Raw genomic sequence first — 15,152 nt, 5'->3', positions numbered from 1 at the left:
CCCATTTCGAGAAACAAAAAAGTTTGGACGAGAGAGAAGATTCTGCACAGAAACAACCTCCTCAATGTCATGAACATTGTTTATGATGCATTAGAATTCCAAGTGTGCTAGGATGTCAAAGAGGACTGTCCCCTAAGGCAGAGGCTCCCAGCCCTGGCTGCCCACTGGAATCACCAGGGAGTTCAAGAGGCACCCAGGCCTGAGTGCCTCTCCCCAACGCTGTGACTTCATCGGTCTTGGGTGTGGCCTGGACTTTGGAATTTTTAAAGATCCCCTGGTGACTAATGTGCAGCCAAGTTTGGGAACCACCTCTCCAGTCTCAGCGTTTCAGCTGACGAGCTAAAGCTGAGGACAATAGGTCACAAGTGTCCACACAGGCAGGTCTTCCTGCCTCCTGTGGTGTTGCTCACAGCCTGGTCTGCCTCTGTTTCTTGACATATCTGCCTTCTCCACGGAGCCATGAGCTCCTTGAGGGTGGGGACTGTGGCTCTGAAAAATTATCATCAAATATCTCACTGTTATGACAATTATATTTCTATATTCATTGTGTTTACTATATCATTATACATAGGTTTGCTTACACTGTTGGAGAACCAGCGTAACCACCACCTGGCTTAATGTTACCCTTGAAACCCCTCTCGCTCATCGTGTCCTCCTCCTCAACCAATTTATACTGTGTTTATCATTCTTCTGCTTTTTTCCCTACTTTTAGCACTATCTCTCTCCTGTGTTCCAAGCAGAGCAATCTTCCCAGTTTCATGGATTCAGGGCTAACACTGTGGTCACTTAAACCACAATTTGGTGTCCGGTTCGTCCCTTCTGACTATGAGGCTGTTATGAGCAGTGATGTCTGCGGCCCAGGAGTCAAAGCTCTTGCATTCGGGTGACCAGGAGGCTGACAGGAGAACAGACCAAGCTTTGCTGTCACGGAACTCTGGGCAGCCTGCTGACCTGCTGGCGTCTATACCTGCAGTGCACGCTGCTTTGAAGATTACGGAAATGCTAGATCAGGGTAAAGTGGCTCTGCTCACCAAGAGCAGCTGGTGAATAATCCTGTCTAGGAAAACAATCTGCCTTTCAAAGCGGTAGAGAGTGTCCTTTGTGAATGCGAGATGTCAGCAAGCCCAGCACAAGGTTCTGTGGCAACTCCTTTATTGGCCTGTTGGGCAGGAAGATTTGAAAGGGAGCAAGAAGGACCACTTTACTTGTGTGACATTCTCTCTCTCTATGCGTCTCTGTCTCTGTACGTATATCTACATTCCATATACATGTGTGTATACATACACACTTAGGTTTGTATTTTTATTACACTTGGACATATACAGGCACGTGTACGCGTGCACACACACACCCACACACCCACCCCATGTTCCTTGTGCACATAGATGGCACTGTTGAAGATGTACTTCCTGTTGGACTTCCAATTTTAGGCCAGACTTAGGCTTAGATTGTTGAGGATGTTGCTGGCTTGTGTTGGGTATGGGGGTGTTATATGGACGTGTGTGTGATAGTGGAAGAAAACAACTATAAAGAAAGACATTGCAGACCAAGCAATATTTTTAAAAACGTAGGCATCTGGGTACCTAGTTAGGATCATTTTGGAAGGAGTTCCTTGTAGAGAGATTAATTGAGAATATTACTTGTTTGGCCCCTAAGTATTTATGTGTTTAAATATTGCTTGGGGGAGGGTGGGAGAGGGTGGGAGATGTGTCCAGAAGGCTAAGAAGAAGCGGTGCTCCTTGCACTTCATCACAGAAAGCCCTGGAAGCCATATGATGTGTGGAGCAGAGGGCGGACATAGATATCTGAAGAGCAATTTCCTCCTGACTTGGTGACCTCACCTCTGTAAAGTACCAGGACGCCCATGTGTGCTACAGGCTGACTTCCGCCACTTTCACCGTCGGTTTGGCGCCCTCTGACGGTTCTCCTTGTGTCCTTCCTCACTCCTGTCTAGTCTGTTCTCCACAGAGGGATCTCTTAGAACATGGAGATTAGATCGTGCCTCTCTCCCGATTAATGTCCTTCACAGGCTTCCCATCCCTCTCAGGGCAAAGATCCAGCCTTCATGTGGTCTATAGGCTCTGCAGTGTCTGGCTGCCTCCTGTCCTGTGCCCATCACCGGTGTCCTCCAGCTGGCCTTGTTCCTTCCTCTCTCAGCCCCTTCCCATCAGCCTTCCCTGTGACCACTAAAACTCCCACTCATATGTCGGATCTCAGCCAAATGTGGCCAGAGCCAGGTGCCCTGTCATCTGTGGCTCAGCACCACAAATCTGTCCTTCATCAGCCCATTGGTATTGCTCTATGTGGTCACTTGATTACTTTCTTCCTTCCCCGAAAGATGGTAAACCCCCAGAGGGCAGGGCCACCTGTGCTTGCTCGCTGTGCTTTCTCTAGGACAGGGTTTGGGTCCTCTGAGAGGCAGACACCAAGACAGAATGAGACATGCAAGAGGCTGAATGAGGGAAATATGCCTGTGAAGGACAAAGAGGGGAGCAGGAGGAGGCAGGGAGAGCCTGCAGAGGAGACAGGGAGGGAAGGAGGTCTCAGACTACAGCGCAGATGGAAGAGGCTAGTCGTCCTCACTAATTACCCAGATGCTGCATTCTGGCCAGGCTGATGGGGAGTTCTGGAGCCAAAGTTGCTTGTTAGAGTTGTCCTGCATCCCACCGAGTGATCCTGTGTCAGCACCCTTCTTCCCTTTAATCCCATGAGGTGGTTTTTTGGGGTGGCACATAAATTAGGGAGTACTCTGGAAACGAATTGCACAATTTAAATGGAAATGCCGGAAAAGCTGATTTATTTTACACTAGTACTTGCCTTGCTCAGTAGATGCTTATTACAACAACCCTCCAAATCCTCAAGTGCTCTCTGAACTATCCAAGAAAGATGAACTCATGCTCAGTAGAGTGTTTGTGCTTAGTTATATTATTTGATTCTGGTCTTTGGAATTAAGTTAATCCACAGAGATGTGTGGTTTCTTTAAGATTCTGAATCTTTGGTTAACTTGAATGTTGTATAAAAGTCTTATGCCCCTGGGGCCAGCCCCATGGCATAGTGGTTAAGTTCGCACCCTCCGCTTCAGCACCCGGGGTTCGTGGGTTCTGATCCCAGGCACGGACCTAGCACCACTTGTCAAGCCATGCTGTGGTGGCATCCCACATAAAATGGAGGAAGAAGGCATTGATGTTAGCTCAGAGACAATCTTCCTCAAGCAAAAAGAGGAAGATTGGCAACAGATGTTAGCTCAGGGCCAGTGTTCCTCACACACACACACACACACACACACATACAAGTCTTAGCCCCAACCATGACAAACAGAATTAAAATTCCTTCCATGCAAAGAATGTATTCATTTATGCTTCCACTCTACGTTTGTACCCAAGTCTGGTTCTGTAAAGCCTTTATGTGCCTGTTCTTCTCTATTTATGGGTTCTCAGCCGTGGCCTCTGTATCTCCCCTTCAGAAGGCAGACAGGCTTTCCCCACAAGACATGAGAATCATTGTGGTATAGGGCAGCCAAGGACTTGCCCAAACCCAAGTGAGCATTTTGTGTAGATTTTAGCTTTGAGTCTTGATATTTAGATCTTTCAAGTAAATTCATGAGTATCGTGTTTTCTTAAATTGCATATTTTAGATTTCCTATTTAAAAATGAGTATTATCTGGCCAATGTGTATACTAGGATTTTTTGGGGGAATTATAAGGACCTCAGGAAGCTTATATATAGTGTAAGTTGGGAACAATTTATATACACCAAGGAAAATAACCAGCAGTGCTGGCTGTTAATAAATAGAGGGAAAGGAGTGATGTGGACAATTGGTGAAGCCCTGTGAACTGGGTGATCAGGACAGGGTAGTTGATGGGGAAGGGAGTTGGAAGCTAAAGAATTGGAAGGATTTGGATGGAGGAAGGGAGAGCATCAGAGGCAAGCTGGGCAGAATTCTCACTGATGTGGCTGGTTAACATTGGCTTCCCCTAATTGTCCCAATAAGTTAGGTGAGCAGATATTTCTGGGCACCTTGTCTGGACCATATATAGAGGTCCTTTGACATCGGGGTCTAATCTACGCTACTATCTTTCGCTTCCCTTCGGTCTCAGAGCTCATTGGGTTGAATGGGGATGGAGATGAGGATCCTATATAACCAGGGACCAGAGGTCTGTATGATGGGGAGGAGTCTATTCCTCCCCTCCCTAGAATCTATGATGGAGTGGGAGGCTGTGAGGGATGGAGGAGGCTGAGTGAGGCTTCCTCTTCTATTTCAGCCTTTCTGGGGCCAGATGGGAAGAACAAAGCCACCTCTGGGTTTTACAAAGAACAGAGGGCACAGCTGGTTTCTTGGGCCAGCTCTCCAAGCCTGCCTGCCCTTCGGGCCTTCTGCTGTGCCACGATGTACTTCCTGGTTGCTCTAACCTCCATCCCCCAAGCTGACTGCAGCATGTCAGGAAGGAATCTTTCTCTCTAAGGTCTGAGTGCATCATTACCCTTCCTTAACTTCAGGGCCTGATGGCAGGCCTTGGATTTTACACTAATCTAATAGGTAGGATTTCAGGCAGGATATATAAGTGATAATTGATTTCTGGTCAGGGGGGACATCATAAGCTTCCTCAAAAAATAAAAATTAAAAAAAAGTGTAAATAGGGGACTTTGGTTATGGGGAACTGGGGGTCTTCCTAGAGGTTTCAGAGCAGCTGTCAGCCCAGTATGAATTTCTTCCAATCCTTCTAGCTCATTCCAGAAGTGCCCTCCAGATCTGGCTCTGTCAGCTCCTCTGCCCTCTCTTGAGGGTTAGGATTAATAGTGTGTGACAGTCTCTGCTTCTTGGGCCACCCTCTGGGAAGGCCCAAGCCAGGGGGCAGGCTGTATGAGTGCTCAGGTGGATGCTGGAGCTGGGCCCTTGGTTAAATGGCTTGAGAAAATGCTGCTCAGGCTGAAGTGCCCTCAGGCATTTGAAAAGAAATGAAATTTCAAACAAATATTTTCCACTTAACATTGATCTTTTAATTGTAGAAGCGTTATTTGGGTCACTGGTACTTGCATAAAAAAAATAGTTCAGACTTTTGAAGCCAAAAGGCAATATAGATTTCACAGGACCCCTTTCTTGAGATATGATATTGCTGAATTGTTTTCCTTTGGTAATTGAAGCCAGAATTCAGTGTTCTCTGTACTTCCTTTTGGAGTCACTGTTCTTTAAAAACTATTTTGCCAGTTTTACAGGGCACATGAGAGTTAGTCTTTCTTCTCCTTGGCCTCCTTCTGCTCACACCTGAGCTCCCGCAGACCTCTGCAGACTGCTCTCCTTGTAGTCAGGACCACAACGTGCAGGGGACATCCTCAGATGATGAAATCCCTGAGGGAAGGTACCGGACCAGAGAGCGTGGTGACCCAATTTGGTCTATTAAAATCTTTTTTTAAAATTTTTAACTGTGGTAAAATATGTATAACATAGAATTTACCCTCTTAACTGCTTGTAAGTGTACAGTTCAGTGACATGAAGAACATTCACATTGTTGTTCACCCATCACAACCACCCATCTCCAGAACTTTTTCATCTTCCCAAACTGAAGCTCTGTCCCCGTTCAACACTAAGTCCCCATAATTTCTCCCTGCTGGCCTCCAGCCCCTGGCAACCACACTTCTACTTTCTGGCTCTATTAATTTGACTCCCCTAGGTACCTCATATGAATGGATTCAAACAATATTTGTCCTTTTGTGACTGGCTTATTTCACTTAGCATAATGTCCTCAAGGTTCATCTGTGTTGTGCATGTGTCAGCATTTCCTTCCTTTATAAGGCTGAATAATTTTCCGTTGTATGTACACACCGTGTTTTGTTTATCCATCCATCCATTGATGGATGCTTGAGTTGCTTCCACCTTTGGCTATTGTGAATAATGCTGCAATGAACAAGGGTGGGCAAATATCCCTTTGAAGTCCTGCTTTCAATTCTTTTGGGTATATACCGAGAAGTGGAATTGCTAGACCCTGTAGTAATTATATTTTTAATTTTTTGAGGAACTACTATACTGTTTTCAGCTGTACCATTTTACATTCCCATCTACAGTACACAGTGATTCCAATTTTTCCGTATTTTCATCAAATCTTATTTTTTTTATGGTAGCCATCCTAATGGGTAGTCCAATTTGGCTACTAATGATATTAATGTTTCCTTCCATACATTTTCGTCATGTCCTTTTCTGCTGATTCCAACTTTGCATGGCCTCTGTTGTGAAGCAAAGAAAAATAAATTTTTCTTCTGATTTCTTGTCATTTCAAGTTCTCCTAAGTGATCTACTTGGGGGCAAAGGATATAGAAAGAGCATGTGTTTTGGAATCAGATAGGCCTCAGTTCACCCACCCATCCATCCATCCATCCATCTATCCCACCATCCATCCTTCCTTCCCTCCATCCATCCACACATCCATTCATTCATTCACGATTTATGAAGCAACTTAAATGTAGGGCATTGTGCTGGTTGATTGTTAAGTAGTGAGCAAAACAGGCTTTGGTAAATTATGATTAGGGACTTCTGGGGCAAATTAAGACCTTCTGAGTTTTAATTTTATTATTTATAAAATGAAATGGTACCAAGCTCCTAGGGTTGTAGTGTTACATGCCTCCCTCCCTTCCTTTATCCTGACTTCCACTCCCACTCCTTTGCTTATAGCCCTTGCTTCCATTCCTTCCTTCCCTGTAGGCTTCCAGAATTCTGTGTATTCAGGGTGGTATTAACCCTTCCTGGGGTCTCAGCAGTTGGCATACCCGGTTGGCAAGAGCAGGCCACCGGGTGGACACATCTTGTACTCTCTTGTCCTCAGATGCTCAAATTCAGGGAACAGGTGGCCCATGGGTCATTGTGCTCACTTCCCCAGGGATTGTCAATGACACCCATTCCAGAGACTGGTGTGTGCCATGATCTTAACACTGTGGGATCCTAAATGCCTAGCACCTTCTGTTTACCGTGACCGTCTCTGTTCTGGGAGGCAGAGCAAGCTGTGCGGGCCTGGAGAGAAGCTTTGTTCCACTGTTGCCACAGGCTGTAGTATACCTACAACTGTGTTTAGTGCTGCATGTTCTTCCTTGTATGCCTCCATCTCATCTGATTCTCGCTGCGGCAGGGCTGCGAGGTGGGGGCATCGTGTGAGCCAGTAAAGTCAGGAGACTTCCGCACTGGTCTCTCGGCCACTTGCAGCTGTTTCCAGAATGTCGAATCTCTGAGCCTCAGTTTCCTTAATTATAAAAGGAAAGTTATGATTCCTGGTCTGATTGATTCACATGATTTTGGTAGGGAGCAAGTGAAATTAATGTAGATAAAAACACATTATGAATAATGTGTTATGCAATGTAAAAATAATAACTAATGCTTTGATCACATTTATTACATGTGCCAGGCACTGTTCTAAGCCGTCTATATCTAGAAACTCATGTGGTTGAATGCTCACAGCCACCCTATGAGAGAGGCACTGTTAATATCTCCATTTTACTGAGAAGCAAACTCAGGCATAGAGAGGTTAAGTAACTTGCGGATGGTCACACAGCCAGCAATGGCACAGTCAGGGTTTGCACCAGGTAAGGAGGTGCCAGGGTCTATGCTCTCAACTGCTGTCCTATCCTGCCTCTGTGAGGCATCAATATTGTTTATTGTTTCTGTTCCTCTCACATAGCCGGGAGGAGGACAGGCCCTGATTTTGAGAACACGTCAAGCAGGGCCCCCTGTAATCCACCATGTGAGATGAACTGATGGGCATAAATTGTGTTACAGCTGGCTCTCCGTGGTCCACAGGCATGCAAGGACACTGATAGTTCAGATAATGGAAACTCGTGTATTGTTCGATGAGTACCTAGAGTAAGCGATTGGATCGCATTTTGAGGAGTGCGCTGGCATTCAGTTTCAAATCATTTGCTTTCCAGGCCCACGCCAGGATGAAAGTGCTGATGTGCCTGAAAGACTAAGAGGCGAGAGGCTGGGGCTTCAGAAGGAGCTGCTGAGGTGGTGTCTCCGTTGTGCATGCTGACGTGTTGGCACAACACACAGCAACGCCAGCTGCTCTGCTCAACAGAAGAGCTGGGCTGCTGTGTTGTTTCTACACGTTCAAGGCAAACACTTCCCAGGGGTCATCAGAATTTTCGTACCGGTTGGCCCCGTGACCACTGAGCCAGCATCTCTCTTTGGCAGAGGCACCGAAAGATGACCTCGAAGCCTATGATGTTCTCCAAATGCACTTCCAGCTAGGCCAGTGAGATCTGTGTGTTTACGGTGCTGTTTTCTCTCTTCTTTCCAGGCAGCCAGGATTGCTTACCACCTGCAGCCTCTTTCCGGAAGAAGCGGTTGGCACGGAGGCCAGGCTACATGAGAAGCACAGCTGGGCCCCGGATCGGGTTCCTCTCCCCAGCAGTGGGCACTCCTTTCTGGGCCCAGGGAGGGATGTGCAGTGAGGAGTCCCACCACTCTGAGTCCAGGGCCAACCCATGTGGCCTTGACCCTGGAGGCCAGGGGCAAGGCCCCTCCGTTGGGAATCCTGTTTCCAAGGGCATCACAGCTGTGACATCTGTGGACCACCTAGGCCTGGCTCTGACCCCTGTGAGAGGAACCTCAGGGCTCTTTGGGATTCAGCTCAGAGCTGGCACCAAGCTGCCCGACAGGCTAACCAGGTCTTGTGGCCCTGGGGACACTGGGTGTCAGGAGGAGCTTCCATCCATGGACAGCTCTGAGGCCCCAGGCCCTGGTTGGGATGCAGCCTGCACTGAAGGAGGAAGGGGCACCTGGACCAAAGGCTGTCTTGCCCCAAAGGAGATGAGTAGTAACAGCTGCAGCCTCCAAAGTGGCCTGAAGTTTCCCTCAGCCCCCGCCGGCTCTCAGGATGCCTTCACCTCCAGCTTTAGCTTCATTCAGCTCTCACTTGGCTCTGCCGGGGAACGTGGAGAAGCGGAAGGCTGCCCACCATCCAGAGAGGCCGAGGCCCCTCATCAGAGGCCCGAGGAGCTGGAAGCCAAGGCTGTCAGCTTGGACAGCCCCCACGAACACCCTCGACTTCTCTCTCCCGCCTTCAACCTCAAGGCTACTCAGGGCCTAGCAGACTCTGCCCAGGCTGCAGCGGGCAGCCCCCGGCTGGAGTGTGAGATGGTGTCTTTGTCGGACACGGACGCTGCCTCCTCCTGCTCCCCAGATTCCTCATGGTTTGAAGGCAGCAGCTTGGGGGACTCTCACCGTTGGGACGAGCTGCTTGGGAAATGCGAGCCCGTGCTGCTGGACTGCCTGCTGAGTGACCGGAGGCAACTGGAGGTCGGTGTCTCCCCAGCCTCTGGGGCCCCACGAGCGTCACAGCTCAGATTAGCTCTGGGCAGAGGGCAGGAAATAAGTGGTTCTGGGGTTGACGCACTTCCACCCTAGAAATCGCAGCAGCTCCTCTTGCGGCCGGCTGCAGGAAGATGTTCCTGTACTTCTGTGTCTTCTCTTTCAGTTTGGACACAAATCTGTTCTCGCTTATGTCTTCTCTGTTGCTTCGATGCTCTGATTTGCTCTCTGTGGGCCCCCAGCTCCTCTGCACTTCCTGGCCTGGGTGGTGTGTGGTTAGCTCCGCCTAGCTCTGCTTTGAAACGGGAAATCCGGGCCAGGGAGCAGGGAGACGCAGCTGGCTGGTGTGTGGAAGGGGTTGAGGGATATGAAGACGGTGATGCCCTGCATTGAGGGTGGTCCTGAGCTCATTTGCATTACTGCCCTCATCTCATTTCATCCTGCTGCAGCGGGAACTGCCTAACATAGACTCAGGAGACTGTTTCTGGTACTAAACCTCTCAGGCCCTCACTTTCCTTATTTAGAGGTATCAACACTGCACAGGATTCTCTGCAGCTCAAATGAATATGTAAGTGCTTTGGAAATTGGGACAGACAGTGTCAGTGTAAGTCTTTACATTATGACAGCGCTGTCCACCCAGTTGTTGAGGGCTGGGTACAGCCAGGAGTAGGCAGGATTGTTCCACCCCAGAAAGTTCCTAGAGAGACCAAGGGAGAGATGCTTCGTGGCTGGCCCATTGGGCTGTGTGCCTCATCCTCTTGAAAGACTGCGTTTTCCTTCTGGGGTGTGTGTTTGTGTATGTGTGCACACGAGTATGTGTGCACATGTGCATATGTGTACGTGTGTGCACACATACATGTAAGCAGGGAAGTGGAGCACTCCTCATCAGGCATTTGGTAGAAGTACCTGAAAATGTGAAGTTCACGTTCGTTCTCAGCAGTCGCATCTCATCGACTTTCCGTGATGTTTAGCTCCTTTGTTCTGGCCTATAGGGACCTCAGCCCAGCCATCTGATTTACAACCCAGGAAGATAGCGAAGCCAGGCCAAACATGCAGGTCTCTATTCCCAGGTGATGTGTGAAACCCTCTAGTTAGATGTGTCCAAAACTGATGCCATTGTCTTCGCCACCAAACCTGTTCTAAGGGCCTCATTCTTGATATGTATTTGTCGATTTGAATCAATAGAATCTATTCACTTCCTTAGAGAAACTGCAGTCATCTTTAATACCTCCCTCTCCATCCCTCCCCACATCTGCTCAGCCTCCAAACCCTCTCAGTCCTACAGCTAACCTCGTCTCAAGCCACCGTCACTGCCCTGGTTCGAATCCTTGTTATCTTTCACCGGGGTTTTGCAAGAGATTCTTGACACATTTACCCTCCTCGAGTGTCTCTCTTCTCCAATTTATCTTCTGTGTGGCCAGCACAGTTATCTTTCGAAACACTGACGGGATAGTGTTATTCCTTGGCTTAAACCATTTGTGGCTCATTGCTCCTCTCTGGACAATATCCAAGCTCCTTATCCTGATCATCGAGACTTTTCCCAACCTGCTGCAGCCTGCCCCAGTGCCTTACTCCTGCCGGCTCGGCCATCTGGGGCTGCTTCCTGTTCCTGAAGACACCACAGAAAGCTGTGCTTCAGGCCTTTGCTTACTTTTCTCTCTGCCTGGTCTGACCTTCCTGCACTCTCCCGCCTGCCAAGCTCCTACTTATCCCTTTAGTCGTGACTCCAAAGCCACTTCCTTGTGAGCCATTTCCTGCCCCCTCTAGACCAGATGAATCCCATCTTCCATTTGTCCCCATAGCACTCTGGACATGCTCCATAATAGCACTCACCACAGGTAATAAAAATTTGTTTGTGGGTTCAAGTTCCTCACTTGACTACGAGCCCCATAACCACAGATCGCTTCTGCTAGACGTTTTGGGATGCCAAATGCCTCGCCTATTTCCTGGCCCTCAGCAGGAGCTCGACTAATTTTTATTTTTAGTGAACTCAATCTTGTTAAGATGGGCCACAGATATCTAATTGATGGATTTCTTGGCTCAGCTGTCTAAGGCATAAGAAGAGAATCTGAGAGGCAGATGCACACAGGACGAAGGCACCAAGTAGAGGTTGGCATCATCATACTTTTCTGACTTTAGATGCCAGTTTTCAACACTGCATTTCTGAGAACTTTTAAAAAAATCTGGGCAATATATCTGCATTTCTCCATCTCAGAAATCCAGATTTTGACTCAAGTGAAGCCAAAGTAGAATGCTGTTGTAATGACCAGCTTCCCTTGCGCCCAGTAACCATGCAATCAGAAACTTGCCTTAGTGAGGATCCCATGGCAGTCCACAGGATTCGGCCCGCTGGGTTTTGGTAGCCCCAATAGTTTTTTTCTTCCTTTTAGCTCCTCCTACCTGGAGATTGATCACTTCCTCTTGAGAACCTGGAGTTTTTGGTAAACTGGAGTCTGTGAACCATGAGCGAATGTGGCTCTCTGGGGACCCAGTTGTGCACGGGCTCACCATGCTGGCTCTCTGAGCCACCGAGACATTGGAGGACCGTGAGCTGAAATTCCAGGGGCTGTGGCTACAGAAAGCCACCGTGACTCACCTTTTGGATTTCATAATTTTTAGTTTTAAAAAGAAATAAAATCAATGCTAGCTACATTTCTTCCTTTCTCCTTTACCAGCCAAATGCAGCTTTTAAAAGAAATAATTGGTCATAATCTACTAGAGAGTTATTCTGTGGGGAAGAAGGGCGTGGTTGCTGCTGGTTCACCCATGGCACCTGCACACGGCCACAGTGCCCGGCGCACGCTTCCCACACTACTGGGCTTCTGGAGGGGGTGAGCCCTACTGCCTGTGGTGCCTGCTGGGGCCTGTGGGTGTTACCCACGGAGCGCTGCAGCGTGGCAAGTTAGTGGGACGGCCTGGGTGGTAGCCTCGTTCTTTCTGTTCCTCGCTGTGTGTCTTTAGGTAATTGGCTTACTTGTCTTGTGCCTCAAGATGCTCTTGTAGAAGGAGAGAGAACCACAGCACCTACCTCATTAGCCTGTCGTGAGGGTTAAATGTGCTCCTACATGCAAAGTGCTCCAGATGAGTCTGGCACCGAGCAAGTACCCAGGATATTGCCCATCAATATCACTAGAGAAACAGCTCAGATTGAGAGAATTTGAGTCAAAGAAGAATAAATTCACCCTTCTCCCCACAGTTCAATTTAAACTCATGTCTTGTCTCAAACAATAGGATCTGGAGACCACTTAACTGTAGTTTAAGTGTCTTTGTTTGTGGTGATCTAACACCTGGACAGGGGAAAGCGTGCTGCCATTTTCAGGTGGTTGAATGTCTGTTGTGTGGAAGAAGGGTCAACTTTATTCTGTGTGGTGGGAGTGATGGAAAAGAACTCTTTCCAGGGCATAGGACTGAGAGGAAGGCAGGTTTTGTTTCAAAAGGAGGAAGAGGGGCTGGCCCAGTGGCGCAGCGGTTAAGTTTGCACATTCTGCTTTGGCAGCCTGGGGTTCGCCATTTTGGATCCCGGGTGCGGACATGGCACTGCTTGGCAAGCCATGCTGTGGTAGGCATCCCACGTATAAAGGAGAGGAAGATGGGCAAGGATGTTAGCTCAGGGCCAGTCTTCCTCAGCAAAAAGAGGAGGATTGGCAGTAGATGTTAGCTCAGGGCTAATCTTCCTCAAAAAAAGAAAGGAAGAAGAAGCTCCTGACACCCAGAGTCCTCCACTATGAGGGGGGCTGCTGGGGAGCCCAGCTTTTTCCACTGTGTTTGTGCAGAGGCCCCACATTGCTCATTCAGGCTCCTGGGCAGGCCTTCAGGATTGAGGAGGAGGTTGGGCTAAGGATCTTCAAAAAGATTCTTTGAAGGGTTGGGATTCCAGTGTTGTGGGGCCTTTTAGAGATTATGGTCTAATTCCTTGATCCCTCTCCCTTCTCCTTAAGCAAAACACAAATCTCAGGAACTTGAGTTTTCGCTCCTTTTAAAATGCAGTTGATCTTCAGTATTCACAGATTCTATATTTACAAATTCGCCTACTTGCTAAAATTTATCAATAACTCCAAAGTCAATGCTCACAGTGCTTTCCTGGTCAGTTGTGGACATGCCCAGAGTGGCTGAAAATTTGAGTTACCTGATGTGCACTTTCCAGGCTGAGGGTGAACAGGGTGACGCTCTGCCTTCTTGTTTCAGCTCTTGTACTGTCGACAAGTGTCCTTTTCGTGGTCTATTTAACGCCACATCTTTCTGCATTTTTGTTGATGATTTTGTTTTTTAAAATGGTCCCCAAGCATAATGCTGAGTGCTGTCTAGTGTTCGCAAGTGCAAGAAGGCTGTGATGTGCCTTACGGAGAAAACACATGTATTAGGTGAGCTTCTTTCCCGCATGAGCTGGAGTGCTGTTGGCCATGAGTTTGGTGTTAATGAATCAGCAGTGCAGATTTAATAAGGTGTCTTTAAACTGGAACAGACATAAACAAGGTTATATATTGACCAGTTGACAAAAATGTTGTGACCGGAGGCTCTCATGAACTTAACCCTGTGTTTCCCCCAGAAGCCAGGGTTGAGTATTTGTTAATTGATGTTCCCAGCTACTTTATGGAACATAACTACCATGAATGAGAATTGACTATATGCGTATTTTTTGCTATTTCGAAATAGCCACCCAAGGACTATTGCCAGAGGTTGAGTGGGGCTGAGAGAAATGCGATAAAAGGAAATGCTAACTGGGTGGGCAGAGGGGGGAAGTGGGCAGAACCCTGCAAGTCAGGCCCCACCTCAGCTTGTGGAAGCTGGAGGAAAACAAACTAATTGCCTGCCTAACGTGGGCTGGGTCACGGGGTAAGACGTGCCCATCAGTGGTTGTGCTTCCAGGGAAGATGGACGTTCAAACATATCCCAGGGCATCAAGTCAGGGTCTTACAGGGATAATTGACGAGAGGGGTAAGGTGAGGTGGGCATTGGCTATAAATGTATCCTTTGACCTTCTTTTTTTTTTTTTGAGGAAGATTAGCCCTGAGCTAACATCTGCCGCCAATCCTCCTCTTCTTGCTGAGGAAGACTGGCCCTGAGCTAACATCCGTGCCCATCTTCCTCAACTTTCTGTGTGGGATGCCTACCACAGCATGGCGTGCCAAATGGTGCCATGTCCGTACCTGGGGTCCAAACTGGCGAACTCCAGACTGCCAAAGTGGAACGTGTGAACCTAACCACTGCGCCACTGGGCCGGCCCCCTCTTTGACCTTCTTTTCTATAGTTCTTCTGCTCCTGCTTTTTTTTTTTAATTTAATAATACCATCCTTTGGGTGTGGTGATGGTAATGCTCTTGCTTTATATGGCAATTGCACCACCATACAGCCTTTCTTCTATCTCTACTATGTAAGACTAAGTTACTGGTAAAATTTGTATGTGATATGTGGAGCAACTCGAGGATAAAGGGGTTAATGTGATCATTCATTCATTCTTTCATTCATTCAGACTGTGTTTACTGACTACTAATAGTACAACACCCTGTGTCTGGCTTTGGAGATTTTATTAGTTAGATTATATTAGTTAAAATAGCTTAGTAACACACACACAATATCAGAGTCTTAACATAACAAAATTTATGTTTCTGGCTTATGCTTCAAGTTCCACAGAGGGATTTGGGGGCTCCAAAGACCTAAGAGGCATTCGATAAATATTTGTTAAATGGATAGTATGAATAGAAGCAAGAACAGGTCACAATGGTAGTATAGAGAAAGGACATTTAACAGACTGGAGGAGGTGACACCTGAGTTAGGTGATGAAGGAAATATAGGTGTTAGCCAGGCAAAGGATGGGAGGAAGGTGTTTTTCAGGGAGCAAGCCCAGATCTATTCATTCATAGT

General features: G+C 47.6%; 1 protein-coding gene across 8 annotated transcripts in view; it reads left to right on the top strand.

The window, feature by feature from the left end:
* DISC1 (DISC1 scaffold protein) overlaps window positions 1–15,152 on the top strand; it is a 339,947-nt gene that overhangs the window by 32,612 nt on the left and 292,183 nt on the right. For all 8 annotated transcript variants that reach the window (XR_011423792.1, XR_002809874.2, XM_070229105.1 and 5 more), the window contains exon 2: window positions 8,279–9,279. Coding sequence is in view for 6 of the 8 variants with exons in the window: in XM_070229105.1 (XP_070085206.1) it covers window positions 8,279–9,279 (1,001 nt within the window). In the remaining 2 variants the exon portion in view is untranslated. The remainder of the gene's footprint in view (window positions 1–8,278; window positions 9,280–15,152) is intronic.

This window comes from Equus caballus, chromosome 1, assembly GCF_041296265.1.
Source record: "Equus caballus isolate H_3958 breed thoroughbred chromosome 1, TB-T2T, whole genome shotgun sequence".
Taxonomy (NCBI): domain Eukaryota; kingdom Metazoa; phylum Chordata; class Mammalia; order Perissodactyla; family Equidae; genus Equus; species Equus caballus.
The sequence above is the reverse complement of the archived record's forward strand: the minus strand, read 5'-3'. Positions and strand labels throughout refer to the sequence as shown.